This window comes from Pipistrellus hanaki, assembly GCF_964339955.1.
Source record: "Pipistrellus hanaki genome assembly, chromosome: 14".
Taxonomy (NCBI): domain Eukaryota; kingdom Metazoa; phylum Chordata; class Mammalia; order Chiroptera; family Vespertilionidae; genus Pipistrellus; species Pipistrellus hanaki.
The window spans coordinates 46,866,566-46,883,121 of record NC_140516.1 but is presented as its reverse complement, the minus strand read 5'-3'; the positions used below and the strand labels follow the sequence as shown (position 1 = coordinate 46,883,121).

At 48.2% G+C, this 16,556-nt stretch overlaps 1 protein-coding gene across 7 annotated transcripts in view; it reads left to right on the top strand.

Moving 5' to 3' along the window:
- ABLIM1 (actin binding LIM protein 1) overlaps positions 1–16,556 on the top strand; it is a 217,133-nt gene that overhangs the window by 155,430 nt on the left and 45,147 nt on the right. For all 7 annotated transcript variants that reach the window (XM_084903596.1, XM_084903598.1, XM_084903595.1 and 4 more), the window contains one exon: positions 15,118–15,205. In XM_084903596.1, the coding sequence (XP_084759722.1) occupies positions 15,118–15,205 (88 nt within the window). The remainder of the gene's footprint in view (positions 1–15,117; positions 15,206–16,556) is intronic.

Genomic DNA, 16,556 nt, shown 5'->3' with positions numbered 1-16,556 from the left:
GTGATTTGGTCTTTCCCCCCGAGGATGCAATCGGGGTCGATAGGACAGGAGCCTTTTTTGCCTCTTACTCTGGTTTTCCAACCAAAGCTTTCAAACCTCTGAACAGGATCACACTCCTAGACAAACAGTTTAGCCTCTGCTAAGAGGCCTGTGGGGAGCGTTTCCTGCGCTTTGAATGCCTTTTTTGACGTGTTCTCGTCACTCACTGCTAGGAAAGGCACTGCTCCGTTTCAGCGGTACAGATTCATTCAGGGGGAATGACGGCATAAATGATCCAAACAGCTCATAATTCAACATGCTCGTCCCACTTCTTAATTCCGTCGGCCTCCGGCTCATACAGAAAAATAACTTTGTATTCTCTGGGTCTTTTGTAAGCAGCATAGAAACCAGCCACCTGAGAAAACGAATCTGCAGATAATCCGGGAAGGGATACGGAGACAGCCCAAAGGCCGGGCCTGCTGAGCCCTGGGCACAGGCATTTGGGGGGTGGCACCTGTTGGAAACTTTTAAAGCCTTGTGATGTTTTCAAGGGTCTCTGTCTTGGCTATTTGAAACGTGGCCCGAACTTGTAGCTAACTTGATTCTGCCAGGACTCTAGCCCTGGCTGTCTCTTTGGTAAAGGATACAGTCCTTGATAGCATTGAGATCATCCCCTTTCATGAAAAAACAAACAAACCATTGCTTCTATCCACGAGTTCTGGGCTGGACAGGAAGTTCGAAGAACCCATTTGGGGGTGCTTCCGTTCCTGGCTAATCGGCACGCCCTTTGCTCTCACCGGCCACCAGAATTAGTGAGGGGCTTTCCGTTCACGTGGACGCTAAGCCCACTAATGCCGCGGGCCGGTGGGACTTTCGCTGTGGGTGAGGAGGGGGTGACCCGGAGCGTGTCCATCTGGGGAACTCGCTGTGATGTGGTACAAAGCCAGCTCAGGATAAATTACGTGTGAAATCACGACTATGAGCCATGGCCTGCCAGTGGGTTTTTGTGTGTCTGATCATTATATTTGCGTGATTTAAGAGGTGGTGGGATACCGGCTGTTGCTGAAATAAAGCTCATTTCTTCCCGGTCTGAGCCATTCTGTTGTACCGTAGGGGCCTTGAAAACGCATTTTTCTCCTGAGAATGCTGCTTTCCTGCTGGGAAGAACCAACCTTCTTCTCTCTTCTCTTTGTAGCCCCTCTTTAAACTTTGTTCTCTAAGTACATCCTATCACTTAGCTGTACCCTGGGTAAGAAATGAACTGTCAGTGGTACATTATCATGGAAATTATATGGAAAAGTAACGGAAGGTAAAGAAATGTCTGGTATTCTGGCTTTGCTCTCGTTTGTTGGGGAAAGGGAGGGTAGGTGGAATAGTACAGGGGGCATCGTTGAAACTATAATGTGAGTGGCAGGCGGGAGAAAGATTCTTGAGTTTTTGTGCATCGAGTAATGAAGGGAAGAGCCTGCTTATCGTTCTAATCTCAATTTACAGGTATGTTTCCATGAAGTCTTTTTTTTTTTTTTTTAATATATTTTATTGATTTTGTACAGAGAGAAAGGGAGAGAGATACAGAGTTGGAAACATCGATGAGAGAGAGTCATCCATCAGCTGCCTCCTGCACACCTCCTACTGGGGATATGCCCACAACCAAGGTACATGCCCTTGACCAGAATCGAACCCCGGACCTTTCAGTCCCCAAGCCGACGCTCTATTCATTGAGCCAAACCGGTTTCGGCTCCATGAAGTCTTTTTGACCCATTGACCCATAATTAGCCCTTTTCCCTCCTCTTGGTCCAGGGGCAAATCCCAGTCAGTGATGCATCCTGAGTGCGTGCTGTTTGCTAAGTGACCAGACATCCCGCTTTTGGCGGGACAGTCCCGATTTTTAACAATTTGTCCCGCGTCCCTCGGCGTTTTAAAAAAAGTCCCGATTTTTGGAAAGATTCTTTTTAAAAAGACCTCCGGCCCCCAGAGGACAGCAGGACGTCAGTCCATGCTAGGTGCTCAGCAGGTGTGCACTGCGTAGAGTTGAAAGCATTTTCTCCCTCCAGATTGCTCATTCTAGCCCTCTTTATGCACAGGAGAAAACAGCCTTTTGTTCAGGCTCCTGCCTTTACTGGACTCATCGCTTTTGAGATAAGACTCATTATTTTGATCCACGTCATCTGGGTCATCTTTTTTGCTTTTTACTCTTTATTTATTGAAACATTGATTTGTTGTTCCAGCTGTCTGTGCACTTAGTGGTTGACCTTTGCATGCACCCTCACCAGGGATCGACCCCAAAACCCTGGCACATCAGGACGGTGCTCCAACCCACTGGGCCACCCGGCCAGGGCCACCTGGGTCATTTTGTGCTCGTCACACTGGCCTGCAGCAAGGAAGTGGGAGCAGCTTTCCTGTCCTAATTGGACGGAAGGCACTTGACTTGTCTTGGATGGGTGTTGCCTGGACCAGCCTTTCTGTTCCAGGGAGATGCTGAGAGAGCATCTGTCCTCCTGTGACAGTGTGCTGGTAAGAAAGTGACACCGCTGGGTTCAAGTTCGAGAGAGCCGCGGGGGAGACCTGCTTGGTCCCACAGGAAAGGGAGGCATTTAAATCTTACGATGCTCCGAGCCCCTGCAAGGGGATGTTGGGAGAATATCGGCAGTTGGTGTTTCTGCTGAGGGTCCGGGGTATTTTTGCAGGTGACTTGTTTGTTGCATACTGAAAGGATTAGAATTATTCTTTGCCAGGAAATGCACTGGGAGCAAAATGACAGGAAGTAGAACTGTTCTAGAAAAGAACAGAAAAAGATGTTTGAAAGGAAGACATAGCTTAGAGTGCCTTAAAATCCAAATGTGGATTCACCGATCATGCTTGCTCTCAAAAATGTATTCTGCCACTTGTCTGTCGCATTCCAGTTTTTCTCAGCATGATACTTACATATTTTGGGGGCTTCTAGTCTGCTGTATCATTCATTCTTTAAACAAGAATTTAACATGCTATACAATTATAAAAGACAGCTCCTGCCTTCATGGGACTTAATCGTGGAAGTCATGCCACACTTAGCTGTCTCCGGGGTAAATAGATGTCATGGGGATGCAGGGAAGGGTGGGGTCATGTGCAGGTGAGACTAAACCAACCTCAGAGCATTTGTATTTTCTTATATAAAATAGACTTTAAAAAAAAACACACACACACACCTAATCTGTGCTCAACACCTGTTGGACTCCAGAAAAAAAAACATGAAGAAGAGCCAGTGCCCTGGCTTCCAAGAAGTTCAAGTCTAGTGAGACAATCAGTTTAGTAGCCAACAGTAATAATGTGATTTATTGCATTAGATCACGGCTACCTACTTTATATAAAATGTGTGTACTCGGAACAAGAAAAAATGCACATGGGAGGGGTGCCTAAGTCGGAGAGCTGGAGGAGTTCTCACTCTGGGCCACACCCAGGAGCCACTTGAGTTTTTAAAGTGGTCCCTCACAGACCCCCACGCCCTTGCCCAGACCCCGTCCACCTTCTCTAGGGCCCCCTAGAAGGTGTGAAAGCCTGACAGGCAGGTTGAGCCCAGTGTGTGCAGGTGGCTGAATACCAGGTTAGGAAATTCACCTTGTGTCAGACGCAGTGGGATGACGTTCAAGATTTCTTATCCAGCGAGTACCGTGATACACATGGTGTATCAATGACAATTCCTCTGACGTTTAAATGCCCTGAGCTCACCCAGGCGGTGTGACTCAATGGTTAAGTGCCAACCTATAAACCGGGAGGTCATGGTTCAGTTCCCGGTCAGGGCTCATGCCCTGTGTGAGGTGTGCAGGTGGCAGCCAGTCAGTGATTCTCTCTCATCATTGATGTTTGTATCTCTCCCTTTCCCTTTCTCTCTGAAATCAATAATAAATAAATAAATGAATAAGTAAATAAATAAATAAATAAATAAATAAATGCCCTGTGAGTCCAGGGCGCTGAGCAGTGGGAATTGAGGACCGACTCAAGAGGCACCACCATCAGCATTGCTGCACAGACTGGCCGCTCTGCCTGGGCAGCGGGCTTTTCCCGTCCGTCTGGCGTCAGAGACGCCGGCTTGTCTGACTGACCTCAGTGGACTTGGCTAAGGAGAACTCGGACACTTGACCTCAGAACCCAGGCCGTTCTGCTGTCCTGAGGTGAGAAGCAGGCTTGGCATCAGCTCTGGTTGCCCAGTCTACCCCCTGGAAGGCCACAGAGCCGTAGGTCTGCACCAGGGAGCCCGGATTCCACACTCTCGCTCCATGCATGTGGCTCAGGCTGTCCTCTGGGTCTCGGGGTCCAGCCCTGGCAGGGCCCCTGGTTCTCTTCTGACAGGTGCCCCTGTTGCCTGTGAGCAGTGGGAGGTGCAGCAGGTGCAGCTGGCAGGGTGCCCGCTGGCCAGGCACTCCCTACTTATCCTGGCCGCAGTCCCCAGGCCTGGCCTTCCAGAGGAATCCAGAGGATGAGGGCCGGGCAGGCACCCACCCAGCATGTGGAGTCTGGAATGTGACTCGGGGTGTCTCTCTTTGCAGGTCACAGAAATGCTTTGGTTGTCATCCAAAGGCACAGGCCTTTCCTTCAGTGCGCTCTGATTCGGGGTCCTGAATCCTTCACCCACCTCCTCTTGTCTTAGGGGGTACTCTCCGCTCTGCTTTTGTTCCTCCTGACAATGAAAGCTGAGATGCTGGCTGGAAGCACCCCTCCCCTGCTGTTCCCAGTGGAACCAGGGAGTCTGGGCATCGGAGACTCTGGGCGGAGTTGTGAAAGGGGCCGAAGTCCACCCACAGCGGGAGAGGAAATCAGACAAGGATGTTTTTAAAAGCAAGCTGTGTTTTTCTGACCGCTCTGGTATTGGCTCCCGCCGGAAAGCTCCTCTGGCTCCGGGGAAGAAACAATATTTTTAGTCTGATAGTGTGCAGGACAGGCCGCCCAGGGTCCAGCCATCTGTAAGGGAGCTGATAACTCAGAGCCATGGTCCTAGTGGAAATAACGTGCATGGGACTGTCCAAGATGACAGTGAGGCACGGGCTTGGCACAAGGCTCCTGTCTTGAAATCCTTTAAAAAGTCATTTTAATGTTGTTTTTTCTTACTGATTTTGGAGAGGGAGGAATGGAGAGGGACAGAGATAGAAACATCAATAAAAGAGAGACATTGATTGTCTTCCTCTCTTCCCCGCACCCCCCCTCCCACCCCCAATGGGGATCAGGTCCAAAACCTGGGCATGTGCCCTGACTGGGGATCGAACCGGGGACCTCTTGGTTCCTGGGCCAGTGCCCAACCACCAAACCATACTGGCTGGGCTGAGTCTTTTTAGAATAGAACGGAAAAGAGTGGGGTGGGACCCGGGGATGTTTACAGTTTCTGGAGAAGGGTAGCAGTCACAGAACTGGACTGTCATTTGGAGACACAACTTGGGGAAGAAAAGCAGTTGCCATCCCTGAATTGAGGTGGCGTATTTGCTGTGCACTGTATAACAAGTTTATATTTCTAATTTAAAAAAAAAACAAAAAAAACACTGCCTTCTGCATGTCTCCTACAAGCTACAAAGTCATCCCTAAGATACTAACTTAAGGGGACCTGTCCCACAATCTGATCCTGGTGCTTCCCTCTCCAGCCCCTCGCCCATGCAGTTGATGGTGCTGCTTGGCCATGGGGACCTTGGCATTGACCACTGGTTCTCTTAAAGCGGCAGGCGGGGAAGCGACCCGCTGGAGTGCTGTCCGTTGTACATCCTGCCTCCAGCAGGCTCTGGTGCGGGAAAGGAGACCGGGAATGAGATCATGAGTAATAAGAAACCTTAAGTGTTTGCTCTTCCACCAGAGACAGAAATTATCCAATTGGGATTAGGTTTCAAGAGTGCTGAACTCGAAGGCAAATATTTATCTTCTGGTGTCAAGAAATGAAAGGATACAAGACCTCTGACCTTGGCTGCAGGGTGGCGTCTGCGTTTGGAAAGTGGGTCCCGCGGAGCCAGGGGCGGGATGAGCCTCTCATTGTTCCTCCCCTGGAACTCCGCTGCTGGTCCTGACCACATGCAGCGCTCCGCTGACCTGGCGGCCTCCGCGTTCACCAGAACATTCCTGTGGATTCCAGGGTCACTCCCTCTCACATCAGCTTCCTAGAGAGGCCCCTTTAAAATTCTTTTCAGAGCTTAAGCATTTGGAAAGGAAATGCCTTAGAGTCATCGTTTGCAACCTGGTTCGTCCTCTCCCCATGTCATGCTACTCATAGTGAATTTATGTAGAATTAGCATTTCTTTCACCTACATAGCAAGCTTGCAAGCTTGGCAGAACCAATACTTTTATACCCTTTTAACATGGTAGAGCATACCGGTGTTTTTGGAAAATCACAGGATCGGAGGAGATAAACAGTACAGCCCATCGTTCTGGGCATTTCGGTACAAGGTTCAACCTACCAGATTCCTCAAACACTCCCTTTTTTTTTGTCATTCCTGACATCACACATAGAGAAACTGGGGCAACCTAATAACATGTCTGAAATGGGCTAATTGACCCTCATAAAGAGGCCCCAGGATCTGGGGCCCTTTTCTTATCAATGACTTCACACTATTGTCAATGCAGTGAATTGTGCAAGGGATGACCACTCCGAGAGCTTTGAATCTTACCTCAGTTGTTAGCTTCTGCAGTCTTTCACGATAATTGATGGAAGAAGAGGGATGGAGGGAAAAAAAAATTTTTTTCAAGCTCTCCAAACTACCAAAGCAATTTCCAATCCTTCTGACCCTTGACTTGTAGCAGGATGTGGGGGGAGGGGAGAATGGGCTTAATAGCAAACCCTAGATTTGAACACTCGCTCTGTAACTTTGAAGATTTTCCTTAGCCCATAATTAGGCATAAGAATAAGAGGGTACCTCACAAAGCATTGGGCAGGTTACATGTTCACGTGCTTTCTAAACATTCCACTACAGGACAAATGCGAAGGGTGTTATCAACAATAGAAACAATGGAGCCCTGCTGGTGTGGCTCAGTGGTTGGTTGAGCATTGGCCCATGAATCAGAAGGTCATGGTTGGATTCCCGGTCAGGGCACAAGCCCAGGTTACAGGCTTAAGTTCCCAGTAGGAGGTGTGCAGGAGGCAGCCCGTTGATGTTTCTCATCAATGTTTCTATCTCTAGCCCTCTCCCTTCCTCTCTCTAAAATCAATGAAAATATATTTGAAATAAATGATAATGAATAAGAAATGCTTAAGCTCCATCGCAAGGGGGAAATCAGATCTTTCAATGCATCTTCCAAACCCAATTCTTTTGCGCTGTTTCCGGTGGGCCTTGGACCAAACCAGAGCCACTTTTGAGGCTTCCAGGCAAAGAATTCTGCAAAGCGACCCAGGTGATGCCAGCCACTGCCTGCAGGTTTTGAGTCCATTTAGGAATTAAATATGATCCTTATTTGCATTCCGGCCACGTCTGTCCATCAGTTCAAAGGATACTGCTACCAGCAGAAGGACGAGGATGAAAGGGGGATTGGAAATTGCTCAGTGGCCCCCTGGAGGTCCCGCAATAATGGGTACCTGATGGGATTAAGCGGCAGAGCTTTTACTTAGAGTCCATTTTATTAAAAAAGAACGTTCGCAGGGGTTAGAAAAACACTTTGGGAATCCATTTGGCAACGCGCTCTTAGTTTGATTCTTCTTACTTAATTCCCTCCAATCCCTCTCAGATTAAAACCGTAATAAAAGGCAAAAAACCACTTTGGACAACCGTTTGGCAGTAGCTGCTGAAGCGCAGTACCTGATGAGCTTGCCGTATCCGGTCTACTCCGGTGTATAACTGCAACCGAAACGTGTGTGATTCACCAAGAGCCTCGGCAGGAATTCCCACAGCAGTCCTGTGCAAACAGACAGCCTTTAGAGAAACCGAGATGCTTGAGGGTAGAATAGATACATAAACCGTAGCACCTGTACACAAAGGATTGCTATGAATTCAGGATATCATAAAGAACAACTACTCACAGCATCATGGGTAATTAATTCTGTGGTGAGTAATAGAAGCCAGACATATTTGCTTCTATTTAAGTAAACTTCAAAAACAGGTAAAACAGGCATGGAGTTAGACGTCAACACAGTGACTCTGAGGGAGTGAGAAGTACAGATAATATTCTATTTCTTTATTTTAAAATACATTTTAATTGATTTCAGAGAGGAAGGAAGAGGGAGAGAGAGGGGGAGAAACGTAATGAGAGAGAATCATTGATTGGTTGCCTCCTGCACGCTCCCCCACTGGGGATTGAGCCCACAACCTGGGCATGTGCCCTGACCTGGAGCTGAACCGTGACCTCCTGGTTCATAGGTTGACACTCAGCTACTGAGCCATGTCGGCCTTCCTTTTCATTGCTACGCCTCTCTATTGAGATTATTTTACCTGCCATGAAATTCACTGGTTCAAAGCCTACAGTTCAGTTGTTTTTATCACATGCACACAATTGTGCAGCCATCACCACGGCACAGTTTTAGAACTTTCAGTCACCCCAGTTGACTGCCCATTCACTCCTACTCCAAGTCTTATCCCAGCCCCATTCCCAGCAGTCATCTCTCTCTAGTTTTGCCTTCCCTAGACATTTCATATACATGGAATACAAATATGTAGTCTTTTGTGTCTACCTTCCTTTTCCTTAATATGATGTTGCTGAGGTTCTTCTGTGTTGTTGCATGTAGCAGTGGCTTGCTCTCTTCACTGCTTGGCAGGATTTATTATTTGAGTGTTCCATGTTTTATCTGTTCACCAGCTGAGAGTCGTTGGGTGTGTTTCCAGCTTGGGGCTCTGAGGAGGAACACCGCTATGAGCTTTTCACATACGTCTTTGTGTGGGTGTATGTTCCTTCTATGAGTTTGATACCTAGGCGAGGAAGTGTGAGGTCCCACGGTAAATTTATGTGCAGCTTTCTGAGACACTGCCAAAGAGGTTGCCTAAGTAGCCACGTGACTTACTTTCTCACCAGTGGCGGTTTAGTTGCTTTCTCCACATCCTTTCAACACCCAGAATGGTCGGTCTTTTTAATGAATGTCACTGTAGTAAGGGTACAGTAGTGTGTCACTGTGGTTTTAACTTTATTTCCCTAGTGATCAACGATGTTTGAAATATTTTTATTTGCTTATTCGGCATTTGTATGTCTTCTTTGGTAGTTATTTAGTGTTATTTAAATCTTTTGCCCTTTTTTGAGTTGCTTGGTCTCCTATTGTTGAGTTGTAATAGTTCTTTATATATTCTGGATACGTACTAGTCCTTTTTAGAAATATGATTTGCAGAAATTTCCTTCAATCTGTGGCAGGTCTTTCTCTTAATGAAGAGAATAAGATTTTTATCTGGATGATATTGAATTTACCCATTTTTTTTCTTGTATGGATTGTGCTTTTGTATAATATCTAAGAAATCTTTGCCTAAGCCAAGGTCACAAATATTTTATGCTGTTTTTGTTTAGAAGTTCTAGCTTTTATAGTTAGATCTGTAATATATTTTTATTATATTTAAATAAAGTTAATATTTGTCTATAGTGTGAGGTAGGGTTTCATTGCATTTGTATAGTCAGTTGTCCCATCACCAGTTGTTGGAAAGACTATCCCTTCATCAGATTGCCTCAGCACTTTATTGAAAATTGATGGGTCATAAGTGTATGGGTTTATTCTGGACTCTCTTCTGTTATATTAACCTATATGTCTATCCCAGTGCCAATACCATGCTGTCTTAATTACTTGTTCCTTTATAGTAAGTGTTGGTTTTTTGTTTTTTTTTGAAACCAGGTGGTTTAAGTCCATTCACCTAATCCTGTTCATTTTTAAATGTTTTTACTCTCCTCGTTCCTTTGCATTGCCATGTACATTTTAGGGTCAGCTGGCCAATGTCTACAACAGCCCGGCTGGGATTTTGATAGAGATTGCATTGAGCCTATAGGTCATTGTAAAGAGACTGGCTAGGTCCTTTAAAAATGCACAGGCTCACAGATAACGTTTGTATTGCACTGTGAAATGGCAAAGACTGCTTTAACATTTTAAAAATATATTTTATTGATTTTTTTTTACAGAGAGGAAGGGAGACGGATAGAGAGTCAGAAACAATGATGAGAGAGAAACATCAATCAGCTGCCTCCTGCACACCCCTCACTGCGGATGTGCCCGCAACCAATGTACATGCCCTTGACCGGAATCGAATCTGGGACCCTTCAGTCCACAGGCTGGCGTTCTATCCACCGAGCCAAACCCGTTAGGGCTGCTTTACCATTTTTTGCACTTAATTCCTTGGAAGGAGATGAGAAAGCAGTAGCCACCTGCAAGAAACCATTATGCATTTATGTTTCACCCCCACCCCCCATTAAAAGAAGGAGTTGGGGCTCTACCTTCTATATTTCGAGCATCTGGTTCAAAGGACCAGGGCCATGAAGGCAGTGGCGTATTTCTCTGGGCCCTATTTTGTGCACCTTCCCTGGGTAAGACGAGCTGCTGGCCCCTGCTCTGACATGCACCCGTGTTTGGAGCAGGGGGTGCAATGGGTGAGGCGAGGGGGCCTGCAGGGTGCTCTCACGGTGCAGGCTGGCTCTGCCCGGACTTGGGCGGAGTCCTCCGGACTCTGTGAGAGCCACCTGAGCAGACTGCTTGACGCTCCTTTGTCCGGGACACCAGCTCTGGGCCAAGGCACACCCTCCTCACCCTGCTGCTCAGGATGCTGCGTCAGGGAAAAAGCTGCCTGCAGCAGCCGGGCGTTCAGCTTGGAGATCAAGCCCTTCCAGGCGCCCTGGAAGCCTCTCCCACTCGGAGGGGAAGAGGGTGAATGCAAAGTAGGCTGAGTCAGCCCCCCACTGCCTTCCCGCGGGAATGAGCGGGGGACTTACATGATTCTGCCTCTTCCTTCCCACCCATGCACCTGCCTGGCAAGCAGCGCGCCCCTGTCCCTCCCTTGGGTTTCCTCATCCGCAGTCAGGTTCGGGCGGTGGGTGCCACCCAGACGGGTGCCTTCCCGGCGTGTGATGATGTGCAGACTCAGTCAAGTGCTTGTGAAATAAAAAAGCTCACTTCTCGGCCCCACCTCAGGGTCATGGAACCCATTTTTAAAAGGCTCTGGGGTGTCACTTATGCACAGCCAAGCTCCAACACACCTGATCTAGGCCAACACCCTGAGCTTCAATACTTGTATATCCTTTGTCTGAAAGCACCGTCCACCAGAGCCGTGTTTGTGAGTCTCAGGGGACAAGAAAGAATTTATTTATTCTTTTTAGACATTCGAAGCATCATCTCTATGTCAAATTAGATCTTTAAAAAACAAAACAAAACAAAAAAAACTACAAACCTAGGCCTCCGTCGTGTGACTTCCCCTGTGGAAATGACTTCATTCTGTTATCTTAAAGTGCTACACCCTTGGTTTTTCTCGCGTAAGAAACCAGTGTTTGGACATGTCCAGCCATCGGCCCAGTTAGTGTGGAAGACGTTCTGTTCGGAGCTGAGGTCCCTCTGGGTCAGTGGTCGGCAAACTCATTAGTCAACAGAGCCAAATAGCAACAGGACGATTGAAATTTCTTTGGAGAGCCAAATTTTTTAAACTTAAACTCCTTCTAACGCCACTTCTTCAAAATAGACTCGCCCAAGCCGTGGTATTTTTTGGAAGAGCCGCACTCAAGGGGCCAAAGAGCCATATGTGGCTCTCGAGCCGCAATTTGCCGACCCCGGCTCTCTGGGAATGTGTTTGGTGCTTTTCGGAGGCACTTCAGCAAGAGTGGGTGTGGAGTCAGGTGACCTGGACCCAAAGCCCAGCTCTGGTTTTTGGAAGCCCTGGGGGGTTTGAGGTAAATAACTGAGTTTTCTCTTTTGTTTTTTTTTTTTTTTGACCTCGTGGAACGAGGCTGTGAAATAGTGTCCATCTCCCCAGCCTGTTTCAGAGCCAGTCACATAAAGGCCGAGGTACAATGCCTGGCCCAGCCAGACCCTGTGGAGCGTCAGCCTTCAATGACTGTCATTGTAATTTCGAATCAGGACACTCGCCCCTCTGTGGCAATTGTGTGCGGCCATTTTCTAACACAGTGAGATGCCTGTGGCCCATTTTCCCTTTTGTTCTCATCTACAAAGAAGCCCACATCACCACAACATGTTTATCTGCGTTTGGGGGTCTTTGGATTTTCTCTCTCCTCTGAAGTTTTTGTTCAGGGCTTTTTGGATCTCGGCCTTCTGGGATAAGCACCCGTGGGTGCTCTGTGGAGGAGGCAGGGCGTACGTTATGCATGGCTGCAGGTTGGCCTCAAAAGCCACCTGCCACGTCTCCTCGGTTCATGTCGGGTGTAGGTCACTCCAGGAGGAAGGTGGGAAGAGAAACAGAGAAGGACGGTCACTATTCAGTGGCTCAGCAGATTACCAGACAAGCAGACTAACTGTCCAATTACAGCTCCCTTTCCCCTCCCCAGGGCCTATCACAGCAGGCACAGGGCTTAGTCCCACCCCTCATTCCTCCTGGGTGTCAGGCAACATGGAGTCACTGACTGAATGCCATTCCCCTCCACCAAAAATGTCCTTTCTCTGCCCCAGTTGCTTTTCTGCTGAGGGATGGGATTTGACACAGGATCGTAGAATTTTACAGCTACATGGGACTTGAAATTGTCTAGCCCAGCCCTTCCCTCTTTTTCAGATGGAGAGCCTAGTGCTGGAGAGAGTGAATAGTGACATAATTGAGCTCTCTGGACACCAAATGAAGGAATAATACCCAAACCATCTGATTCCAAATATTATAGTCCTCTCCGATGGCACCCCGAGCCCCCTACCCCCAAATCCACAAAGGAGTTTGGGACTCCTTTGTGATCTTCTGGATAACGGGTCTCATAAAAAAATGTGGTGCCTTTTCCATATCCTGCCACAGTCAGTGGTATTTACCCAGACGGTCTCCCAGCCTGTGTGCCGGAGTCCGTACTTCCATTTACTGGTGGAGATTAACCAAACAGTAATAATAGCCACACCAGTCTGACTTAATCAGCATGTGAAAGGCAAGCAGAGTTCAGCCCATTGAATGTGTAGGCAGGTGCCTTACAAAAACTCAGCTACATAAACCAGTTGTTTACTGTGGGTAGGGTTTCATGCCAGCCTCAATGTAGATGTTTAACATGTGCTTTTTGAATATGTGAAAATGAAGAAAACAGAGTTGTCATTTTTTTTCAGGCAGGGCACAGATGGATGGAGGATGGTGGGGCAGAGCTCTGGGGAGCCGTAGTGGCACATCTGGCCTCTGGAGCTCAAGCACAGCTGGATTGCAGCGTGAGCACCTGGGGCCATGCACCCCGTAATCACCGCTTATGAGGTCACCTGTCCCAACAAAGCTCACGCTGTGTTTGCAAGTTCGAGACCCACGGCCTTCTCTCCACCGTGGGCCGTGAGCTCATCCTCTGTTCTTTTATGGGCACCATTTTGCTCATGATCTGAAATGCTTTTCCTTCCTCTAAAAATGACTCCACTTTAGCCTGACCAGTGTGGTTCAGTGGTTGAGTGTCATCCTATAAACCAAGCAGTCATGGTTGGATTCCTGGTCAGGGCACACTCGATCCTCAGTCGGGGTGCGTGTATGTGTGCAAGAGGCAGCCGATCGATGATTCTCTCTCATCATTCATGCTTCTATCTCTCTCTCTCTCCCTTCCTCTCTGAAATCAATAAAAATGTTATTTTTTTTTAAATGACTCCAATTTAAATAATTTCCTCCAGCTTCATTTATTTTTTGGTTAGTGTGCCCATGCCTGACCAATGTCTGTGTTCAGCTCTGCTGCTCTTCCTGGCCTGTAAGAGGGCTTGTGAACCGTCATGGGTGCCTGCCCAAGGAGAAGTGAAACAGGGGGGGTAGCCCACACATGCAAAGAAGAGGTTCCTTCATTTCTGGTTTTAAGTAACAACCAACCCCCTCCCCATCTCCTCCCCCCCCCCCCTTGATTATCTTGAGTAGCTGAGCACCATCTCACACTTTGGGTGCCAAGTGGCTTTTGAAGTTCCTCGGGGAGGGTGTGAGAAAGGAGTCACCCCGGCCTCTGATTTCCTGGTGAGATTCCAGGCAGGTACAGGGGGCGGCTGCCTCTAACCCTGGGCTCCCAGCACTGCCTTCCCCATGGTTCCCGGAGAAGAAAGGCGTGTATAGGTGGCTGACACCGTGATTAATGCAGAGGGCACTGGATGGCTTTCAGGTGGTACGGTGTTTGCTAAGCCGGCCACAGAAAGATTTCGTGTCTTCAGGCGTGCATTTGGAGTGGGACAGACTCCAATGTGACTTGGCCCCAGTCTAGGGAGCTGTCGCCGTGTCCAGGGACATTTTGCTCCGGGGAACTCAGCACCTGCTGTGATAGCATCTGTCACACTGAAGACGGTGGAATGCCTGTGGGTCATGCAGAGCCACCGCAGTAGAGTGCCTTCTTCGGAAAGCAGTATTAGATTTTGGCGAAAGGTTGTAAGCAGCCTAGACGAGAATGTGGGCTCCTTCTGAGATAAAAGCCATGTCTTTTACTGTGGTTGTTCTCATCCAGGTGTAAGCTGGGCAGGTTTTAGTACTTCCAGGCTGGTTAGCTAAGAAAGCAGGAACCTGCTCATAGGATCCTTTCTTTTTATTGCTTTAATGTTGTTGAGGTGGGTATTTTGGGGGGAGATTGGGGTGGCTTCAGCTTGGGCACGTGGTATGTAACTGGCCATCCTCCAGAAGAGCCCAAGCCAAAAGGGAACTAGGAGCCAGAAACCCCAAGAGGCAAGGCAGCCCCATCATGACAAGCCCAGGAAGCTGGCCTCTGAGCCCCTCCCAGTTCCAATGGCGTCGGCTTCAGCTTCTAGGGCAGTGGGTGTAGGACAGTGGTCGGCAAACTCATTAGTCAACAGAGCCAAACATCAACAGCGCAATGATTGAAATTTCTTTTGAGGGCTAAATTTTTTAAACTTAAACTTCTTCTAACGCCACTTCTTCAAAATAGACTCGCTCAGGCCGTGGCATTTTGTGGAAGAGCCACACTCAAGAACCCAAAGAGCCACACGCGGCTCGAGAGCCGCAGTTTGCCGACCACTGGTGTAGGAGGTTTGATTCATTGGACCGTTATTTTTCCTGCCTTTCCCCGCGGACCCCCACGTCCAGAAAAGAGGCTGGGGGGGGGGGGGGCAGTGACCAGTAGACTGAATGTCCTCTCCCTCTTCTCTTACAGGCAGGTGACAAGCATTACCACCCCAGCTGTGCACGATGCAGCAGATGCAACCAGATGTTCACAGAAGGAGAGGAAATGTATCTTCAAGGTGAGGCGGACTCGGGAGCCCCGGAAGTGCTCCCCACCCGAGGAAGGAAAACCGCGCTGTGTGTTTGTTGTTGTTGTTTTTTTTAATATATTTTATTGATTTTTTTACAGAGAGGAAGGGAGACGGATAGAGAGTCAGAAACAATGATGAGAGAGAAACATCAACCAGCTGCCTCCTGCACACCCCCAACCGGGGATGTGCCCGCAACCAATGTACATGCCCTTGACCGGAATCGAACCTGGGACCTTTCAGTCCACAGACCGACGGTCCACCACTGAGCCAAACGTTGGTTGTTTTCAGAGGAGGAGGCATTTCATTCGCTGCAAGGTTACCCCGATCCAAAAGGAACGTGGCCAGAAGTTACCTCATTGCTTAGCATTCACCAGCTAAGCAGTTGACATGCTGGCAGCCAGCCCCTGGGGCTGTTAGCAAACAAATGTGCTGCTGCCGCAATGAAGGAGCTGGCCTGGGTGCCATGAATGTTGGGCAAGAGTGGAGATCGCTCCACCTCCTCCCAGCCCTCTCCAGGAACACAAAGACCAGAGAGAGTTCTAGAAATGTTGCTCATTGGGTGGCTACCTTGTCCTTCCCCTTCTCGCTGCCCTGCCAGAGGATTTTCGCAGCCTCCCAGGCTGCTGTGATCCCAGCTTTCAGGGAGAAGGGAAGCTCATATTTGATGAATTGCATCACAGATACATTTCATCCAATTAAGATGACATAGCTCTTATATTAAAGGAGATCGGAGAGAACACACCCAAAGCCTCTGAAAGAGAAATGGTGGGATTAGCAGGGAGCCATTAGATTTTTTTTTTTTTTTAATTAAGAATGACTTTGAGAGATGATTCCAGAATATGACTATCTAAAATTTTTATCTAAAATGCTGAGGCTTCGTGGAGGGGCTGCACGGAAGGTTTTTCTGCCAGGCGTACAGTCCCGTCTGTGCAAGCAGTTGACTATTCTTAACTGTAAAAGAGTCATTAGCTAGACAAGGGCTTATCAGTAAAATTAGCAAGAACCGTACGAGCTAGTGCTCATTCCGTTCCCTGTTGGTAATTACTGGGTCTCATCTGCTTCCCAGTGTCATTTTCCCGTGTCTCTTTGCACCAAACTCCGCATTTTTTAAGTTTTATTTTTATTGGTGAGGGTGCTATAGATGTTCGCCATTTCCCTCCCTCTCTCCATCCCCCTCCACGGGCTCCTGCCCCGCCCCAGGCCTTCACCGCACCATTGTCTGTGTCCACGGGTGATGCATGTAAGTTCTTGGGTTAACCCCTCCCTGTACTGGCCAGTCTGTTCCATGCTTCCATGTCTCTGGACTTATTTGTTCATCAGTTTATTTTGTTCATTAGAT